The sequence below is a fragment of the Theropithecus gelada genome, chromosome 5, assembly GCF_003255815.1.
Source record: "Theropithecus gelada isolate Dixy chromosome 5, Tgel_1.0, whole genome shotgun sequence".
Lineage (NCBI taxonomy): Eukaryota > Metazoa > Chordata > Mammalia > Primates > Cercopithecidae > Theropithecus > Theropithecus gelada.
In genome coordinates, this window is record NC_037672.1 from 181,662,464 (window position 1) to 181,682,735 (window position 20,272).

General features: G+C 44.3%; 1 protein-coding gene across 5 annotated transcripts in view; it reads right to left on the reverse strand.

The window, feature by feature from the left end:
- Positions 1-5,358: 5,358 nt before the first annotated feature.
- The window catches only part of ACSL1 (acyl-CoA synthetase long chain family member 1), a 72,136-nt gene continuing 57,222 nt past the window's right edge, over positions 5,359-20,272 (reverse strand). For 4 of the 5 annotated variants that reach the window (XM_025384905.1, XM_025384901.1, XM_025384902.1 and 1 more), the window contains 11 exons: positions 19,348-19,425; positions 17,275-17,409; positions 15,575-15,709; positions 14,854-14,949; positions 13,794-13,866; positions 11,887-11,975; positions 11,128-11,244; positions 9,060-9,203; positions 7,584-7,685; positions 7,400-7,471; positions 5,359-7,028 (listed from right to left, as the gene is read on the reverse strand). In XM_025384905.1, the coding sequence (XP_025240690.1) occupies positions 6,888-7,028; positions 7,400-7,471; positions 7,584-7,685; positions 9,060-9,203; positions 11,128-11,244; positions 11,887-11,975; positions 13,794-13,866; positions 14,854-14,949; positions 15,575-15,709; positions 17,275-17,409; positions 19,348-19,425 (1,182 nt within the window). In that variant the 3' untranslated portion in view covers positions 5,359-6,887. Of the gene's footprint in view, positions 7,029-7,399; positions 7,472-7,583; positions 7,686-9,059; positions 9,204-11,127; positions 11,245-11,886; positions 11,976-13,793; positions 13,867-14,853; positions 14,950-15,574; positions 15,710-17,274; positions 17,410-19,200; positions 19,279-19,347; positions 19,426-20,272 lie in introns of all 5 variants that reach the window. The other variant, XM_025384904.1, reaches the window with a different exon arrangement.

Sequence of the window (20,272 nt, forward strand, 5' to 3'; positions counted from 1 at the left end):
CTAACCCACATTGCCAAGTCTTCTCCTGTTGTAATGGAAGAGTCCTATCAAAGGCCAGTCTCGCCACTAACCTTCAGCTCTATCTAACCCTCCCCATCTCTCGAGCTAGCCCTTCCCTAAATCATTCTCTTTCTCTGCTGGATCACTCTCACCAGCCTGTCATTCTACTCCAGTATCTCCCATCTTAGAAACCACCACTACCTGCGAGCAAAAGCGAACCTCTCAACCCCACCTCTCTCTGCAGTTATCGTCCATTCATCTCCACTTTCTTCACAGCAAGACAGAGCTATTTACCCTTTATCCTGACCTCCTGGGAGTTCATTCCTCAATGTGCTCCAGCAGGCTCCGTCCTCTCTATTCTGCTGCAGCAGTTATGCCAGGGTCACCACCACTGCTGAATGTAGTGGACTATCCCCACATTATTCTACCTTAAAAAAAAAAAAAATTGTACAGACGGAGGTCTTGCTACGGTTGCCCAGACTGGCCTTGAACTCCTGGCCTCAAGCAATCTTCCAGCCTCAGCCTCTCAGTGTTGGGATTACAGGCATGAGTCACCGTGCCTGGCAACATATTTTGCTTTTAACAGCATATGCCTTAACCAGTGCCTCTTACGCCTTTCCCACAATGCCTTTCTGCCTTGGCTGCAGGGACCCCATACTCTTGGTTTTTGGTCGTTCCTGCAAGGCAGGTAATTCTCAATCACCCTTGCCGGCTCCTTCTTTAACCCTCTCGTCAGAGGGCCCCAGGACTCTGTTTTGGGTCCTCTACTGCACTTCCTAGCTACACATCTTCCCCGGGTTACCTGATAAGGTCCCACAGCTCTAAATCCCTTCTCTGGCTGGTGGCTTTCTGAACTGTTCTCTCCAGCTGGAGCTGTCTCCTGAGCCTGAGCCGCAGACTCGTGTGTCTCTTCACGTGGTGGTCTGACAGGAACCTCAAGTGAAAACTTCCAGTCCAAGCTCTTGATCCCCTCCTCCTAAACACATGCCTTGGCATCTTCCCCGTCTCAGTAAGCACAGCGCCACCATCTACCCTAGTATGCTCATACCCCCAGCCCTCTCTGCTCCTGGCTCCTCCCACGCAGTGGTTCTACCTCCAAACTGCTTTCAAATAAATTCCTTCTCCAGCCACTGCCACCCACTTGGCTCAAGCTGCCCTCGCACATTATACTGTCTCCACCTGTCTCTGTGCCTCTCCTCTTAGCCCTCGGCAGCTGTTCCCAAAAGGGGAATTCAAGGAATGTCACTTCTTGCCCCAAACCCTTTCCTCCTAAACCAGTGGAAAACTGAGATTTCCACTGGGCGGCAGGGCCTGGTAACCTGGCCCCGCATCATCAACTTCTTTCCAGTCCACTCTTGCCCTTGCTCATGATGCTTTAGACACGTCGGCTTCCTTTCAGTTCCTTGAATAGATCGAGCTCTTTCCCACCCCAGGGCCTCGCACCCACTACTTCTTTTGTTGGAAAACGTTTCCCCCAGAGCTTTGTAAGGCTTTCTGTTCATTCTTTGGCTTATCCCCCAAAATGTCACTTCCTCGAAGGGACCTTTTTCTGACCACAACACTTAAAAATGGGCACCGTCAATACAACTGCTTTCCTCAAAGCATCCATCACAATAGGCATTATTCGTTTGTTCTCTTGTCAATTGCCTCCTTCTCTCTCTCCATGAGGAAGTAAGCCTCCCAAGGGCAAGGATCTCGTCTGCCACACTCGCTGCTGCACCTCCACAGCATACAGTAGTGCCTGGCACTTACTTGATAGTGAATACATCGTTATGGACTGACCACCCATCTAACAGGGGTTTTGTGAGAATTAAATGAGAGCATACGTGAAGAGCACAGCATGGCATACTGCCCGTTAGCAAATCCACAATACCTATGGCCATTATTATCTCCATGGTTGGTGATTCGTGGAAGTTCTGGGGAATCACGTGAACCTGCATATCTGTGACTCATGCATATTTTTTTCCTAATACAGGGTATCTGTTTTTTTGAGATAGGTTATTGTTCTGTCACCCAGGCTGGAGTGCAGTAGCAGATCATAGCTCACCATACCCTTGACCTGGGCTCAAGGAATCCACCCACCTCAGCCTCCCAAGTAGCTGGGACTACAGGTGAACGCCACCATGCCTGGCTAATTGTTTTATTTTCTGTAGAGACGAGGTCTCACTGCATTGCCCTGCCTGGTCTCAAATTCCTGAGTGCAAGCAATCCTCCTGCCTCGGCCTTCCAAAGTGCTGCGATTACAGGCTTGTGCCGCCACACCTGGTGAGTAGTGTTTCTATCAAGCTTTTGTTCTTGATGGGTTTGGGGTTTCATTTCTGCTAAGTTATAAAACCAGAATAAAACTCTGGGAAGTGGCATTCGCCTCTACTGGGGCAAAGAAAAGCCATTAGAGGGGAATCAAAACCATTTGTTCTGAAGCTTGGAGGCAGAACTGTTGGCACCAAGCAGTCCAGGTCTTCTCAGGAGGCTCAGTGCCAAAAACACACAAGAAGGAACAGCGATCCACGGCATGAGGTTTCGAGTTCAGTCTCTGGAAGCAGATGGCTAGCTCTAATTCTGTCTGGGGGCATGACACTGATGAAATTATTGGTGTGCTTCCATTTCGTCATCTGTAAACTGGAATAATGGCGGCACTTGGCTCAAAAGTGTGTAAGTATAAAATGGGTAATCTACGTAAAATGTTCCTGGCGTGCAGCAACACATTTTAATTATTACAATAATCTACAAATAGGGAGTGGGACAAAAATATTTAACGACCACATGCCAAATAGACTTAAAAATAGATTGCTTTCCGAGTTTAGATGTAAAATGAGGGTATGGCAGGGCTGGGGCCTGGGAGGGGTCCCTGGGGAGCTCTGAGGGCAGCAGGGTTGCTCTTGCCAGACCCTCCCTTCCCTACTTGGGCCTCCTGACTCAGGTCCTCCTGGAGACTTCAGCTCTCAGGGAAGTTGCAGAAAGAAGTATTAACGTGCCAGGGGCCTGGATGGAAGAAAGGACTGCCGCACAGCCAGGCAAACAACTATCTTGGAATCAATCATATTTTTTCTTTTCTGTTCTGGCTGGAGAGAGACCACTGGGCTTTTGAGTTGAGGGAGAAGCACCGTCACATCGCTAGTGCTGTGAAGGAGGCACTGAACCCTAGCAGGGCAGTGAAAATTAAGAATTAAAACCAGGTCTAGGGATTAATATCTAGGATATATAGAGAACTCAATAACATAAAAATCCCAAGCAACTCATTTTTTAAAAAGGGGTAGAGGATTTGAATAGACATTTCTCCAAAGAAGATATACCAATGGTAATCAAGCATGTGAAAAGATGCTCAACATGACTGATCATCAGGGAAAGGCGAATCAAAACCACCATGAAACAACACTTCACATTCATTAGGATGGCTACTACTGAAAACAACAGAAAACAAGTGTTCGTGAGGATGTGGAGAAATTGGAACCCTTGTGCGTTGCTGGTGGAAATGTAAAATGATATAGTTGATGTGGAAAACAATATGGCGTTTCCTCAAAAAAAAAATTAAACATAGAATTACCATATGATGCAGCAGTTCTACTTCAGGGCATATATACAAAAGAAGTGAAAGCAGGGACTCCACAGAATTGTACACTAGTGTTCACAGCAGCACAATTCACAATAGCCATAGGGTAAGAACAATTTGCGTGTCTATCGATGGATGAGTGGGTCAACAAAACGTGGCCTATATACACAATGGAACATTATTCAGCCTTGCAAAGGAAGGAAATTTCTGACACATGCTACAACATGGAGGAGCCTTGGGGACATTACGCTGAGTGAAATAAGCCAGTCACAAAAGGACAAACACTGTATGATTCCACTTATATGAGGTACCTAGTCAATTTAACAGAAACAGAAAAGAAGTGGTGGCTGCCAGGAGTTTAATGGGAGAGGAGAACGGGGAGCTGTCATTTAACGTGTACAGAGTTTGTCTGGCAAGATGAAGAGCTTCTGCAGCTGGATGGTAGCGATGAGAGCACAGCAGTATGAACGTCCTCAATGCCACGGAACTGTACACTGAAAAATGGTGACGATGCTAACTTTATGTGTATTTCACCATGATCTTAAAAGAGACCAGTGTTTATTATCAACCTCATTGCAAGAGGAGCTTTGTTCAAAATTTCAGGTATTTGTTCAAAAGATTTATTTAATGAACATCTGTTAGTTTCTAAGCCCTACGTTTAGTGCTAAGGGAGAGAGGAGAAAGGAAAGGCCTTAAGAACCTCACACTTCATCAGGAGAGAAGGGGAGGAAGGTAAGCTGAGAAAAGACATGAGAAGGATCTGCATTAAAAAAATTCCTGCCAGGCACAGTGGCTCACGTCTGTAATCCCAGCACTTTGGGAGGCCAAGGCGGGCGGATCACCGGAGGCCAGGAGTTCGAGACCAGCCTAACCAGTATGATGAAACCCCGTCTCTACTAAATATACAAACATTAGCCGGGCATGGTAGCATGCGCCTGTAATTCCAGCTACTCGGGAGGCTGAGGCAGGAGAATAGCTTGAACCCAGGAGGCAGAAGTTGTGGTGAGCTGAGATCGTGCCATTGCGCTCCAGCCTGGGCAACAAGAGCACAACTCTGTCTCAAAAATAATTCTTTTAAGGGGCAGGCTGGACTCGAACTCCTGAGCTCAAGGGATCCTCCTGCCTCAGCCTCCCATGTAGCTGGGACTATAGGTGCATGCCACTGCCCCCCGCTAAGATAAGGATCTTAATCAATACAAGTGGAAGATGGATGAGAGAACATCTGCACAGGGCTTGATGTGCACATCATCACACCAAACAGAATTTAAGAGAGGAAACTAGATTTAAACACAACAGGCTTGGAAGAAATTGGGGGGTTGATTCATTAATACCTGTGGAAAAGAAAATCTTTAAAATTGTAACAGAAGGAATAGGGTAGAGATAGAAGAAAAGAAACAAGAAAAAGTTGGCTGCTATAAAGAGACATCTAAAATAATTCTACAGTAAGAGAATACTAAATACTGCTAAAATACAATAGTGGAATTAAATTCACCACAGAATCACCAGTTACAGCCAGCATCACCTGAAATCCATTTTCCAGCAAGGAAGCTGCATTTTCAGGACCTTCTCTGTTATTCACACCATGACTTTCTTTTCCACAACCAGTTAGGACTTTTGCCACAGACAACCTGGTGGGAGGCTCGGGTCAGTGTCAGTGTCTGAGGCCAGCTGAGTTAGAGGAGGGTGACTAAGAAGAAAAGGAGACAACTGCGAAGGATTCCAGGCCCAGGGCCATTCTTGCTCTCTGCTTGTGCACATTACAGGCTGTTCTGAATATTAAACGTGACATTAAAAAAGATGCCTCACTCCCTGAAATGCAGAAATATTTATTTTGGTTTCCTTCATTGTTTTTGGAAATTCTGTTTTGGTTTATAAAACATAGAAAGAGCCAACACTTAAAGCAAACATTCAAAACCCCAAGGTGACAAATTATTGACTTTTTGTGCAATTAAGAATACATATATGAAGTTAGGCTACCAAATAGTGTTATTACAATGACAATTCTTTAGTGCAAGCCCTGTTGTGCTTGTATATAATACATGTACTCGCACATACCCCAAAACAGCTGCTTTAAATGTACAAATGACAGCTCAATTCAGTCAAATGTGGCAAAGACTCACAATAAAGTGAACTGCTGTTAATTTCCCAAATTAACTTAAAAAAATCCCTGGAGAAGTTAATCCCAGGAAATGAACTTTCCAGATTTCTACATCCTAGAATTTTGGCTTCTCAAACACATTTCACAGAAATCAGGTAGCATTATAAGAACATTTACTTATTACTGTCCATTTCAATAAGTACCCAAGTATATTTACTCCCTTAATATCTTTAAAGAAATGCTTGCCTGAGAGTTTATTTTTTGGGGAAAAAGGCAAGTTAATCCCAACATGATCTTTTGATATGAAAAGCACATGAAAAATCTGTTGGCCAGTACACAGAGTGAGTGGTTCAGTGAAGATAAAGCAGACAGTTATTCAGGCGTCCTAGCTGAGCATGGCTGATCCAGGTAACTCTTTCTTGCAATGCTTGTCTTCACTAGAGAATCTAAGGCAGATTTTTAAATAACCCCTGAAAAAGGATGGAATGGGGGAATCAGGCCTGGAGAACAGAGTCCAAGAACATTCTGCCATGAATGAGAATCCATGCGTTCTGATGTGCACCCATTTGCCGGAGGCTCCTTATCTGCACGGTTCTGAGTTGGATCTGCCCTTCCGCTTACTGGAAACCTTATGCTCCAACAGAAACCACAGGGGACTGGAGAAGAACATGAGTTTCATAACCCTTATGAATCAGAAGGGTTCTGTGAATGCCTGTGAGAAGGGGCAGTAGCAGGGATTTTAAAAAATCTCTGGTCCGCTTGTGAGATTCTCCAGCCAGGACAGTTGTTCTTATTTTTAAAGGGAACGCTTCCCTCTAGTGCACTGTACTCTTTAGAGCAGCAGACGGCTGCAGAATTTGCAGCAAGTAGCAGACATCTCAGAGATAGCAAAGTCCTAACCCCTTGAATAGAAAAACAGGGAGACAGAAGATTTAAAACCCACCTTTTTAACTGAGGAAGTCTCAAATAACTTAGCACATTTATAGTTTCCCCTTTACAATTTTTAAGGCTCATTTGGGAAAGTGTGTATCACCATAAACATGGTCTGCAACATGAGGTGACTGTAAGGCAGTGTTCTGTTTCCTCTAACGTTCCTACGAGAAGAACCGCGAACGGACAAGCCAAACACGAACGCTTCCTTCCCTACACTTGCTGTATTCAAAATTACCAACATCAAGGCCATCAGCAGGAGAAGAGATTGTGGAACTGTGCCGTTTCCTCTGAGCTTTCTTCTTCACACTAAACCTTGATAGTGGAATAAAGTTCATCTATCTGCGACCTGAAATAGTTCCGCAGCTCTGGCCTTTTCGCCTTCATTGTTGGAGTCAGAAGGCCATTGTCGATAGAAAATAATTCAGGGTGCAGTGCAATGCCTTTGACCTGCCAATAAACAAGGCAGTTAAAAGAGGAAAGAGGACACAGGCCACCGGTCTAAAAAGCACGTAAGCCTTGGAGGGGATCAACATCCTCCCACCATCCAATCTATCCTCTCATTTCAGCCAAGCTGCACTTTCTCCACAAAGGACAGGCATCCAACTCTTAGGAGAGGATTCAGGATCGATATTCTGATGTCCAGGAAAAAAGAATACATGCTCTTGATTTAAAAACCTTTCCTCTGTCGAACCCCTCCATTATTTATTCCTCATGCATGTCTTTAGGTCACCCCATATGTTTATCTAATCTACCTGTAAAACATCTTCAAGTGGAAAATTTGTTTTACAGGAATTCATGCACTCAGATGCAGGTCATACCTGTTCAAATGGTTTTAGACCAGAATCCTTCCCAAGTCTCACCATGTCTTCAAGGATAGCTTTTTTGACATCCTAATTGGGTAAGAAAAATAAATTACTTCCTCTGTTGGAGGGCCCTGAATATCTACAGGTACATTTAATGCCAAGTTATGATGAGGACAGACTGGACGCTTCAGAACCTTACCTTATTTCTGCACAGTTCCTCAAAGGACCCATCAAATCCTCTCTTTTGGGCCCAGGGACGTAATGTCTCGACATCTGGTACCACAATTGCAATGAGAAATGCCTTTAACACAGACAAATGAGTCATTACATAGCTTGATCCAAATGCTCTAAAATAGGGGTTATTTTTCTGTCTTATGGCCCCCTGGGAGAATATGATCCAAGTTATGGTTCATCTCTTCAGAACATACTACCCCCCTCCCCCAGGAGTTCATTCAGCCCAGATTAAGAACTCCTGGCTCTAAAATGTGGATGGTATCAGGAATTCTGCAATTAGTGTTTTTAAAAAACCACTGGAAATAACAATCTAACAAACCTCTAATTTGTATTTACTTCTGTGTACTTATTTTTTAAAAGCAGGGTCAAATAAACAACGTGATGGATATCAGAGGAACATGATGGATATCATGAGACAGGAAAAAAAGGGAGCCTGTCTCATGCTTGTAATCTTAGCACTCTGGTAAGCTGAGGAGGATCACTTGAGGCCAGGAGTTCGAGACCAGCCTGGGCAACATAGTGAGACTCCACCTCTACCAAAAATTTAAAAATCAGCTGGGTGTGGTGGCTTGCACCTGTAATCCCAGCTACTCAGGAGGCTGAGGTAGGAAGATCCCCTTGAACCCAGGAGTTTGAAGCTGTAGTGAGCTATGACTGCCACTGCACTCCAGCCTGGACAACAGAGTGAGCCTATCTTTAAGAAAATAAATAAATAAAATTTATATAGGTTCATTTTTAAGAAAAAATCTCTAATATCCCATTCTTTATAATCTAGTAACAATAAAATTAAATAAAAATCAAAGAATGAGGAGATTCTAGATCAAAGGAAAATAGCTGCAATCTCAAAGAAAAATAAGTGCATTCTCTTATAAGAAAATATACTTCTAAAATAATTTTAAAATCTTACAACTTTTCAAAAGGTTAACTTTCAGGAAACCAGAGTCTCTCTCTTCTTTGGCATCATCTGTCCAACATTTTGGCAAATACCATACATGTTTCACTGCAATACTGATTTTGATTTTCAATTTTGAGTATTCTTGGTTCACAACCACCATTTACTCAAAAATGATTAGGAAGCATATCATCAATAGGCTGGGTTTAATATGTGTGAAATTTTTAAACTTTCTTATAACCCATGTCAATATTTTCTTTCATAATTGGAAACATATATTACCCACGCCCCCCTCCCCCAGTATGTTTATCCAACCTCCCTTGGTACATCAGACCTCTCTCAGTAAAATAAAAACGTAGAAATTAAAGAGAACAAATTTTTCTGAGTAGGAAATGCCAAGCAGCAAAAATCAGTCAATGATGCTCTAGTATATTAGACATGAAAGCCGATTTATAGGCATCTCAAACTTCCAATCACATTTAAAGCCCCTGGAGTACCAGGCAATGGCAACGTCTATGCAGCAAAACTGATGACCCAGAAAGCACATACCTGCAAGCTTTCTCCGTGGACAAACACCTGAGCAATAGCCTCACTTCGTATGTAGATATTTTCAATCTTTTCAGGTGCTATGTATTCTCCTTGTGCCAGCTTAAATATGTGCTTTTTCCTGTCGATAATCTTCAAGGTGCCATTCTGTTGATCAGAAGGGAGGGGGTTATGAATGGGCTGATGGCTAGTTTCCAACCAGGATGGATCCCAATATAACAGTGAAAGGTATTTAATACACACTATTGATTCATTTTAATAACATCCCACAGAGGTCAGCTATGATCCCATTTTAGAGAGAGGAAAACTAAGAATGAGCGAGACTGAGGAACTTGTCCAAGGCTATTCGGCCAAGTGCAGAGATGGAGAAGGGGTCCTAGAGCCCATGCTCATTCAGCGTCACCACTTGCCACCACTGACTGGTCAACACTAGCAAGGCTGTGCTCGCTCACTATGCCCCCTGCCTGAATTAGGTGTGTAACACCTGGCTCACCAAGTGACTCAAGTTCCTTAACAGCAGGAGCACAACTTTTCCTTCCAAAGTGCTCTGCACAGAGTAAGAGTTCAAGAAATGTTTCCTACACAAAGGCCAAATTCCTGTTTTCTTCCTCAATGTCTGGAGGGGTGCTCTTGGCCCTCTGGGAAGAGTGAGTCAACTGTGGAAGTGCGCTAGCATCTCTGGACCAGACCAGTCACATCCCAGTAGTGCCGTAAGCAAAACACTAGTCTCACTTTCACCCCATCCCCACACCGGGGCCACTCTCACGCCTCCGAAATTGATCTGTAGAAAGTGTCTAGCATTCTTTTGTTCCACACCAGTTCTCCATTTTCAAAAGGAGCAAACCAAGGTCCAGAGAGACTATGGGATGTGTTTGTGAGTGCCACAGTAGAATTAGAACTGACATTTAATCTCTCTTGAACCGGAAGAGGGGGACTTAATTTATCTCTAAATAGTTTGGGTATTGCAAAATCTGAAGCCATTTTGGGAGGTATTTTTCTAATCAATACAAATTCGAGAGAAGTAAGCACCTAAAATCTACAAGAATCTGCTAATACACAATAATAAAAATTGTATTTGTAATTTTAGCACTTGCAATCAGCATAGTAATAACTTTGAAACAATAGGTTACTGGTCAAACCAACAGGTGGGACAGGTCAGGCTTCTTGCACAAGCTTCTCACTCTTAAGATAGACTCTTCAGAATTCTCCACAGTAAATGATTCTGAGACTAAATCCAACTAAATTCAAGGAGTTCGTCTAATCTGTAAAACACCTTATTTTTAATGAGATGACAAACCCAAGAAACACATTTATTCCCAAATTCTTGCCCATCCTACATTGCTGGAAGTCTACCACAAATTCCCCCATATCTTATTTAACTGAGCCTCAACATCACAGCTCAGTACGGACACTGTAAAAAGCCACTGTCTCTTTGTGTTTCAGTTGAGAAGCAACAACCAGAATTGATGTTAAGCATCAAAACAGGCCGGGAGTGGTGGCTCCCGCCAATAATCTCAGCACTTTGGGAGGCCGAGGGGGGCGGATCACCTGAGGTCAGGAGTTCGAGACCAGCCTGGCCAACATGATGAAACCTCGTCTCTACTAAAAATATAAAAATTAGCCGGGTGTGGTGGCGGGCACCTGTAATTGCAGCTACTCGGAGGCTGAGGCAGGAGAATCACTTGAACCCAGGAGGTGGAGGTTGCAGTGAGCCAAGATCGTGCCACTGCACTCCAGCGTGGGCAACAAGAACAAGACTGTCTCAAAAAAACAAAACAAAACAAAACAAAACAAAAAAAACAAAAAAAACCACACACACACACAACAGACAAAAAAACCAACAAAACAAAACACATTTGCTAAAGTTAAAGTGAAAATCCAACCAAGGATGCTAAGTGTAAACCTGTCCCCTGCAGGAAATGGAACAGTCTACATCATACCACTCACCAAGGAGGAAGGGAAAGAGAAAATTCAGGGTGCCACTGCCACGTGGCAGCTGTACAGCAGACCAGATATTTTCTTCCCTACAGTGGAAGAGAACTGTTTGTGACCAGAGGAGGTGGCAACTTACTGGTAACCATTTTCCAATGTCCCCTGTGTGTAACCAGCCGTCTTTGTCCAAAGCTTCTGCTGTTTTCGCTGGGTCCTTCAGGTAGCCCTGAAATACATTTGGCCCCTTCACACACACCTAAAGAAAAGAAGATCATCAGTGAACAGCAGTTACTGGGGCTTCTCCAGAGAAAACTGGTGTGTGCATGTGTGTACGTGTGTGTCTGCCCCAACCTTTAGCTGGAAGCCCTAAACTCCAGGATACAGAGGCAGTTACCAGAGCCCCACTGGAATCTGCGAGGGATCTCCAGGGCCTCTACTTCCCTTCCTGAATCACCTCAGCTCTGGTCAATTTGGAGGGTGAATGCTTGCCCTGGGTTCTGGCTCAAAGCTGTTGGAAAACCCTGCAGGGGATGAAATCCCTTTTAAGTAATTAGGCTTCCCATCCAGCAGCCAGCAGCTCACTAATAGGAACCCAGGGCAATCCACAGGCAGGAGCTTCGTCCCAGGAACTGAGGCCACCGCGCCTTTCTTTGCAGGCTCTGGAGCCCAAATCCCTATGAGGCCTGGCAGAGGAAGGCAGGCGTCTTGTCCCTCCCGCCGAGTCCCCGAGAGCTGAACATAAATGTACCCTCGGAAAGAAGCCTGGCAGACTCCAGGATCACCAATGAAGTCAAGCTCAATGGCTTTATTGAGCTGCTGGGAAATACCACTGCATTTGCAAAGGCCAGCGATCACAGGAAACGGCAGTGAGGGGAAATGACTGACAGTTTTCACTCACCTCGCCCTCGCCCTCAGCAGCCATGTAATTCATTTCTTCCACATCAACAAGTTTTATCAAATTGCACGGCATCGGGGCCCCAACATGGCCTGTATGTTAAGTAAGCAAAGGTCATTCCTAAGGGAACTAATTATAACCTCAGGTCACATTATTTTGATAGCAAACAGGATTCCACAAAAGAAAAACAGCTGGGATAAACTTCTGATTTCTGCAATTATAGCCATTCTCTTCCTAGTATAATTGAAGAGAATCTATTCTTAGAGTAGGGCAGAACACATTTAGTCTCTTCAGGACCTTTTCCAAGTGTGATGCTCTGTTATTTATGAGTAATTTGGCCTCTATGTGAAGGTTCCTACAAACACCTGGAAGCAGGCTTTCTCAAACCTTCACCTGGCTTCCACCCTCCAATCGCCCCCACCCATCACTTGCACTCATCTTACACAGACTTTTTATTTTTTTGAGACGGAGTCTCGCTCTGTCGCCCAGGCTGGAGTGCAGTGGCGCGATCTCAGCTCACTGCAAGCTCCGCCTCCCGGGTTCCTGCCATTCTCCTGCCTCAGCCTCTCGAGTAGCTGGGACTACAGGCGCCCGCCACCACGCCTGGCTAATTTTTTGTATTTTTTAGTAGAGACGGGGTTTCACGGTGGTCTGGATCTCCTGACCTCGTGATCTGCCCGCCTTGGCCTCCCCTTACACAGACTTCTCAGCATCCCTGTTCTCTGTAAGAAGAGAGAACATATGCAGCTTTGGCAAACCTGACACACCACCTGGTTCTCATCAACACGGCCTTTATTTCCTTGCGTATGAAGAAGCATGTCTTACAGTTTTTACTAAGATGGGACAGTGCTTATTTCTACAGCTAACTTAACTCTCTTGCGAAAGGCTGTTCAGACTGGGTTGTCTTTTCCAAAAGCAGCAACATCAGACATTAGATATGTTAGATATTAGATATCACATTGGATATCACAAATAATTCTTCCTATGTCTTTATAATTTGAGTTTCTAGAGATCAGTATCCCAAATTCTCTGTTCAGGAAACTGAGGTTAAAAATTAAACAAATACCATAAAGAAGATTCACAGACTGTGTCAATTCCAGTAGAATTATGTTACTAGACAGTGCTAGGTTCTAGAATCTATGTTACTAAATGGTGCTAATACTTATAATACTCCAAATAAGCCGGGGAAGTTTATTTATCACAGTAGAGAATTTACTACTCAGGTGACACAGAGGAAGCACAGAAGTTCTGTAGTCAGGCCGGGGTTGAAATCCCAGCTCCAAAGCATAATGCTGTGTAAATTCTCAGATATTATTTATGTGTTACTTAAGCAACAATCTATCATTTCCTCTGAGAAGTACCAGAACTTATCTCACAGGGACACTGTTGGGGTTACACGGACATCAGGTGCATCCTAAGCACCCATCATAGAGGCTCACCCATGACAGGTGCTCAATGATTTTTGTTTGTCCTCCTCCTTTTTCCTTTTGAGAAAAGACTCTTTGAGAAAAAGGACTTGTATTTATTCCTATTGGTAGTCCTAACACCTAGCACAGCACACAGTACAAATTTAATAACTATTTGTTGTTTAAAATGACCAAATAACGAGCCCCTACTCAATTACTAGGAAGCTCTGTGGGGCCAGACATTCTCAATCTGGAACACAGGGCCCCCTCTCAGATGTCGCTAGTGGGGTCTAGGCAAGTCCCTGCTGCCACCAGCTTTACAGTCAGATCCCCAATGCCACCCCTCAGTTGCAGGAGGCGTTTTCCCCACAGTGCCCTGATTTACAAGCAAACAGCACTTTTGTTTAAGATGGTTAATGAACCAATCAGTGATTAACCCAATTTCAGACATACCAATAACCCAGTATGAACAATACTCCAAAAAGAAGCCTCCCACAGTCATACCTGCGGTCCAGTCTCCAGGCATGCTCAGGCAGCACCCGGCAGTGCACTCGGTCTGTCCGTAGCCTTCATAAAACTGGGGCACCAAGAGACGGGACATTATTAAGGAGAGCACAATCACACCTTTGCTGGAAGTGCACAAGCAATGAAGTATCACTAACTCCCAAGTCATGGCTGACTAGTGAAATTTCGTTTCAAATGGTCTGTTCAGTAAATTCATTCAATGGTCCAGTGTGCTGTACGCCAACACCAGCCATCACCCAGGTGCACCCTCTACTTAACTTCCTGTTGCCAAGCAAGGGAGAACCCCTATGTGACTGGTCACCACCCAGCGGCAGTGAACTCCCTTGGCCAGTTCACAGGACGTGTACCCCACACATGTCCCGTCTGCCACCAAATCCTCCTTTCCCCCTTTACTACAGGTTGTCAGCATGGTGTGCAGGTAGGGCTCATCACCTGTGACCCATGCCACACCCGCATGCTTGCTTCTAAAGGTTAGACAATCTGGTGCCTGATCCTGGAGAAAATTCAACAAATGACGGACACACACGTTCCCCTGCCTAGGGTAAAAAATAGACATGTGGTTGCTTCTCCAAGCAACCTAGTAATAACATATCTTCCAAACAAAAGTAACACACACACACAAAGCAGGGGTGGGGAAGGACTGGGGTGATGTTGGTGAACGGACACAAAGTCTCCATCAGGAGGAGCGGGTTCAAGAGCTCCATAGCACCGTGAGGTGACTACAGCTAACAACAATGTATCACATCCTTGAAAACTGCCCAGAGAATAGATTCCAAGTGTTCTCACCATGGGGGGAGAAAAAAGCATGGGTGGTAAGACACGTGTTAATGAGCTTGATTTAGCCATTCCACAATGTTTACATACATCAAAACATCACATTGTATGCCACAAATACAGATACGCTTGCCAATGAGAAAAGACAGACGCGCACACACACACACACACACACACACACACACAGAGTACAGACGACTTTTGGCGCAGAAGACGACTGGGCGTCCCAGTGTGGGAGAATCAGGCGCCCTGACATCCACCTCACCTGACAGCCCAGGGCTGCTCTGAGGAACGTCAGCACAGTGGCAGACACCGGTGCGGCTCCCGTCACCATCAGCCGGACTCTTCCGCCCAGGCTCGACTTTCAGGAAGGGAGAGTGGGAGAAGGCGAGGGTTACACACCTGCAAGTCGGCGGCCTCTCCGCCAAGGAGGCCCGCTTGAGACCCCGTTCCCTAACCCACAGCTGAAGGCCACATGGAGAACTCAACGCACACGATGGCAACACAGGGCTCCAGTTTGTTTCCACCCGCGACTGCCCTGTTCCCTCCCAAAGGGGATGGAAGTCAGCCCCACCTCTGCAGAAGCTATTTCAGGAAACTAGAACACGACTGGGGGGATCTGTGGCAACTACCACAACTCTGGCCTTCTGCGGGCACAGTATTATTACACATTATCACTCATGCTTGAAAAATTACCTCAAGAGTGACATACTTGTTCTGGAAAAACGAAACAAAATGGAGAATGAGAAAAAAGGCCACACTACCCTGAATCCTTTTCCCCCTAGATGGTTGCAATACTGTTTATCTTAGAAACTGAGGCCTCCTTAACGGCTCTGCCTTAGTTTTTAAACATGTGCCAGAATTAAACAAAAACATGTCATTCTCTCCCTTACCTTCATCTCTCCCTCTCACAAAAAAAGCCCTCCCAGAACTCTGAAAACCGGAGCTGGTTTCCATGGGAGCAGCGGCTGTGAGTCACGTGTTACCTGCACTTTGTGGAAGATCAGCCGGTCCCACAGGCTGTTGTTTCTGATGATGCCGCTGCGAAGCTCTGCTTCTTTCCTCTTGGAGGCAAAGTCCAAGAGCCATCGCTTCAGTGTGGTGTTTGCTTGTCCGAAAATCTAATGAGGCAAGACATGAGAAGGTTTTCACGCCTACTAGAAAGGCCAGAGTCAAAAAGTGTGGAGAAATCGGAACCCTCATACACGGCTGGGGAACACAAAATGGCACAGCCGCTCTGATAGCCTGGCCAGTCCTCTAACAGTCCCGTGTGGTCAGCACAGGACCAGCAATTCCACACCTCGGTATACACCCAGTAGTAACGGACACATACATCCCCACATGCCCATCAAGCAGGAATGTGTAGGCCAGGTGCGGTGGCCTATGCTTGTATTCCCAGCACTTTGGGAGGCTGAGGTGGGTGGATCTCCTGAGCTCAGGAGTTTGAGTCCAATGTGGCCAACATGGTAAGACCCCATCTCTACAAAAAATACAAAAATTAGCCGGGCATGGTGGCATGTGCCTGTGGTCCCAGCTACTCGGGAGGCTAAGGTGGGAGGACTGCTTGAGCCCTGGAGGTGGAGGTTGCAGTGAGCCATGATACCACCACTGCACTCTAGCCTGGATGACAGAGAGAGATCCTGTCTCAAAAAAAAAAAAAAAGGAATGGATAAATAAAATGCGTTCTATCCATACAGTGGAATATTATTTGGCCATTAAAAGGAATGAAGCAAATATGTGCTACATGGATGCTCGTGAAAGAAGCCAGTCACAAAGGAGCATATACAGCATGATTCCATCCATAGAAAAGTCCAGAATACAGAAATACACAGATTGAGAACACAGATGAGTGGATGCTTAAGGGTGGAGGGGGTCTGGGAGATGACAGCTAAAGAATAGGTAAGTGGTGATGATGAAGGTGGTGGTGAAAATGTTCTAAAATTGATTGTAGTGATGGCTGCAGAACTCCGTGAAAGTACTCAAAATCTTTGAATTATACACTTTAAATCAGCAAATTATACAGAGTATTATATGTTGATAAAGTTGTTCTTTTAAAAAGAACCATTAAAAACATAAGAAGGTTCTGAGACATGACAGAAGTCCTGCCTCTAAGTGAAAACTCATTCTGGAGACTGCCTGCTCGTGCCCCACATGCCTGACCCTGGCTGTGTGGTCCACGCGATGATACCCACCACAGAGGGGCTGGTGTTCTCTTGGGCTCTGCTGTGGCTTAGTCACTTCCTTCAGTGTGGCCAATTAAGTAATGTTTTACATGTCCATGCAAGGAGCTTTACAATGAAGAAAACCATTTCATAGTTACTATCCTCATGTGACCCCATTAGCAACTTTTGGAGACAAACAGTAGGAGAGAAGAGGTAACAGTCCATGTTATACACGAGGAAGCAGAGGCTCGAGTGTTTATTGTAAAAATAAAATAACCTCCCACCTTACACTTGTATTGTGACCACGGTTTACAAAGTGTGTTCAAGTGTTTTCTCTTATAATCCTTATCAACAACTCTGGGAGGTAAATGCATCCTAACTTTACAGATGAGTAAACTGAAGTTCTACAAGACTGAGAGGATTGTCCAGGGTCATGCACATGGCACATGGCACAGCCCAATTCAAACCCAAGCCCCTGCGTCCAGTCAGTGCTCAGTTCTGGGACTTTGCTGCTTGGAACTTACGCGGTCAAACATTCGGTTCAGCAGTCTTGGAACCACAGGGAAGACAGTGGGTTGAAGCACCTTGAGGTCATCCATGAGCAGCCTGATATCTCCTTGGAAAAATCCGATTTTAGCTCCATGACACAGCATTACACACTACAGGGGCAATGGAAATAACAAACATTTTATCATCACAGCAGGGAGTACACAACATGGACAACACCCAACACTTCAGTTTTAGCAGTTCAGGCCAGTTTCCAGAAATCTTAAATTTCCTAAATATAGGTAACTTAAAAAAAATGTGCATTTACTAGTCATTGTACAACATGAAAATGTGGTATTTCTCTTGGTTATCCTGAAGATACAAGACTTAGTAAAAAACCAGGCTATGTTGTTTTTAGTGATGACCACAGAGATTCTACTCTTTTAGTGTGGTGGTAAGTGGTAGTCTGTTGAATGAATGACATGGTATTACATATTCTAAATATTTTTAGTGGCTGGGTGCGGTGGCTCACGCCTGTAATCCCAGCACTTTGGGAGGCCAAGGCGGGCGGATCACTTGAGTTTAGGAGTTCCAGATGAGTCTGGCCATGTTAGAGTGAAACCCCACATCTACTAGAACAAAAATTAGCTGGGCGTGTGGTGGGTGCCTGTAGTCCCAGTCACTCAGGAGGCTGATGCTGGAGAATCACTTGAACCCAGGAGGCGGAGGTTGCAGTGGGCCAAGATCATGCCACTGCTCTCCAGCCTGGGCCACAGAGGGAGACTCTGTCTCAAATATATTTATATAGCTTTCCAGAAACTTTACGTTTAATTTATTCTCAGAATAAAAACTTAACTTCTTGCCTAGAGTTCGAGTTTGTGAAAGTCTCACTTTCTTTTGTTTGAATCTAACTAAAAGTTTCTGAAAGGCCACCAAGTATGATGAATTTGTGACACCAGGGTATCTAATACCAAAGTGGCTTGCGATTCAGCTAGAACACACTGCACAATCTTTCTCCTGTCTAGTATAAACCGTACTGGCAAGCCATATGGACCTGACAGTTTGCCTATTTTAAATTTTAAAAAGAAAAGACTCAAAAGATGACACAAGGGAAGTACAAACGTTCTCTGGCTTAAAAGCAGAAACCACAAGAAAGGTACACCATGGTTCACTGTTTAACAATTACAGCTCAGAAAGCTTTTGTTCAGTGTGGCCTGCCTTCTAGGCACCCCTCTAAAACTTGTTAGGTACAGCAACTCATTTGAGATTGCTTTAAACCCAGAAGATCCTGAGGTGTGCAGGACGTAGAAGGAACAGATGGCAGATGGGATGTAATCGCCTTCGATCCTCTGGGGTGAGCAAATCCGACAGGGCAGCTGCCATCCAAAGCATTGGCTGTTAGTCACCTCTGTCTCCAACACAGCAGCGGGCACACAGCTAGAGCTCAGTAACTACTCACTAAATGAATGAATGGTGCTCATTGTTTTTTCCTACAGTATAAAATCCAAAATTGTCAAAGAAAGAAAAAAGGTGGTTCTTGCTCAGTTTTAAAATTAGTCACACAGTTGATTACAGGGAGCCTAAGCAAAGGTCAACTGGAGGATCATTCTCTTTTTCCAAGGGCACTTAGAATATTGCTGAAAAAATTAGTCTCAAGCCAACTTGCCCATTATGAACAAGCACAATCAAAACTAGAGACTTCTTACAGAACAGAAGCCTCACCGGGCTCTGTAGAACTAAATTAATAATGACTTTTCTTTTACAGTTGATCTTTCTGGACTGATGTCCATATTAGTATCCTTCAAAAGTCTGAGCTCCTAATTTTAAAATGAGTGATTAAATTCAAGTATCCTGTTCATACTCAGAAAAAGAATTTATATTCTTTCAAATATTCTGTACCATTTCTAAAACGGGGCTGAGCAAAGAATTCTTTATAGGGATGACAGTTTGCACGTCACACTTACCTTCATGAGCTGTTCATACATGTGTGCAAGTGGTAAAAATGAAATGTGTGTGTCACTGGCATTCAAGGGAAGTACTTTCTGTAAAACACAACAACTTAGCAGAACATACACAACAGGCAAGCAAGGAAAACAAAACTAAATGCCTACCTCTACAACTCTCTCAAACATATGGGCGAGAGGCAAGAAAGATATCAAAGTATCATCTGGGCAAGGATTGACTGAATTCTGTAAGCAAAGACACCAGCAAGGCAGAAAAGCATTAAGACTCCCAGTAACTTTCCATTTTATTTCTGAGCACATAGTACCTCAACACTGAGGAGAAACAGCTTTTGCTTATGGTCTGCAATTTTTTCTCACCAAAGAATAAAATGAAAAGTAAGGGGCATGGTGGCTCACGCCTGTAATCCCAGCACTTTGGGAGGCTGAGGCAGGCAGATCACTTGAGGTCAGGGGTTCAAGACCAGCCTGGCCAACATGGTAAAACCCCATCCCTACTAAAAATACAAAAATTGGCCAAACATAATGTCACATGTCTGTAATTCTAGCTACTCAGGAGGCTGAGGCAGGAGAATCGCTTGAACCAGGGAGGTGGAGGTTGCAGTGAGTCCAGATTGTACCACTGCACTCCAGCCTAGATAACAGAGTGAGACTCTGACTCAAAAAAAAAAAAAAAAAAAAAAAGCAATACTTTCATTATTCAAATAAAGTGGAAGTCACTCCCAATGACAAAGTAAATTCACTTCAGGGCTTTAATCAAAACAAGGAAAATTTTGCCCAAATTGGAAGGTTAAGGGATTATGTGCTCTAATCAGTATTTCATCACTACAGTATCCCAGTACCCAGCAAGTTCAATTCTACCTTAAGAAATACAGGTCCCATTTCAACATAAAATTGCATTTTATGTTGCTAAGGAAAAGGAGAAAAGAAGATAAAAGAAGGTAGATTTCCAAGGTCCTTAGAGTATTTTGAGTTTGATCAATATACAAATACATAAAGCCCTACTTTACATAATTTGTTTAATGCAACCTCAGATCCGGCACCCAGGAATTTGCTCTCCTATAAAATACTGATC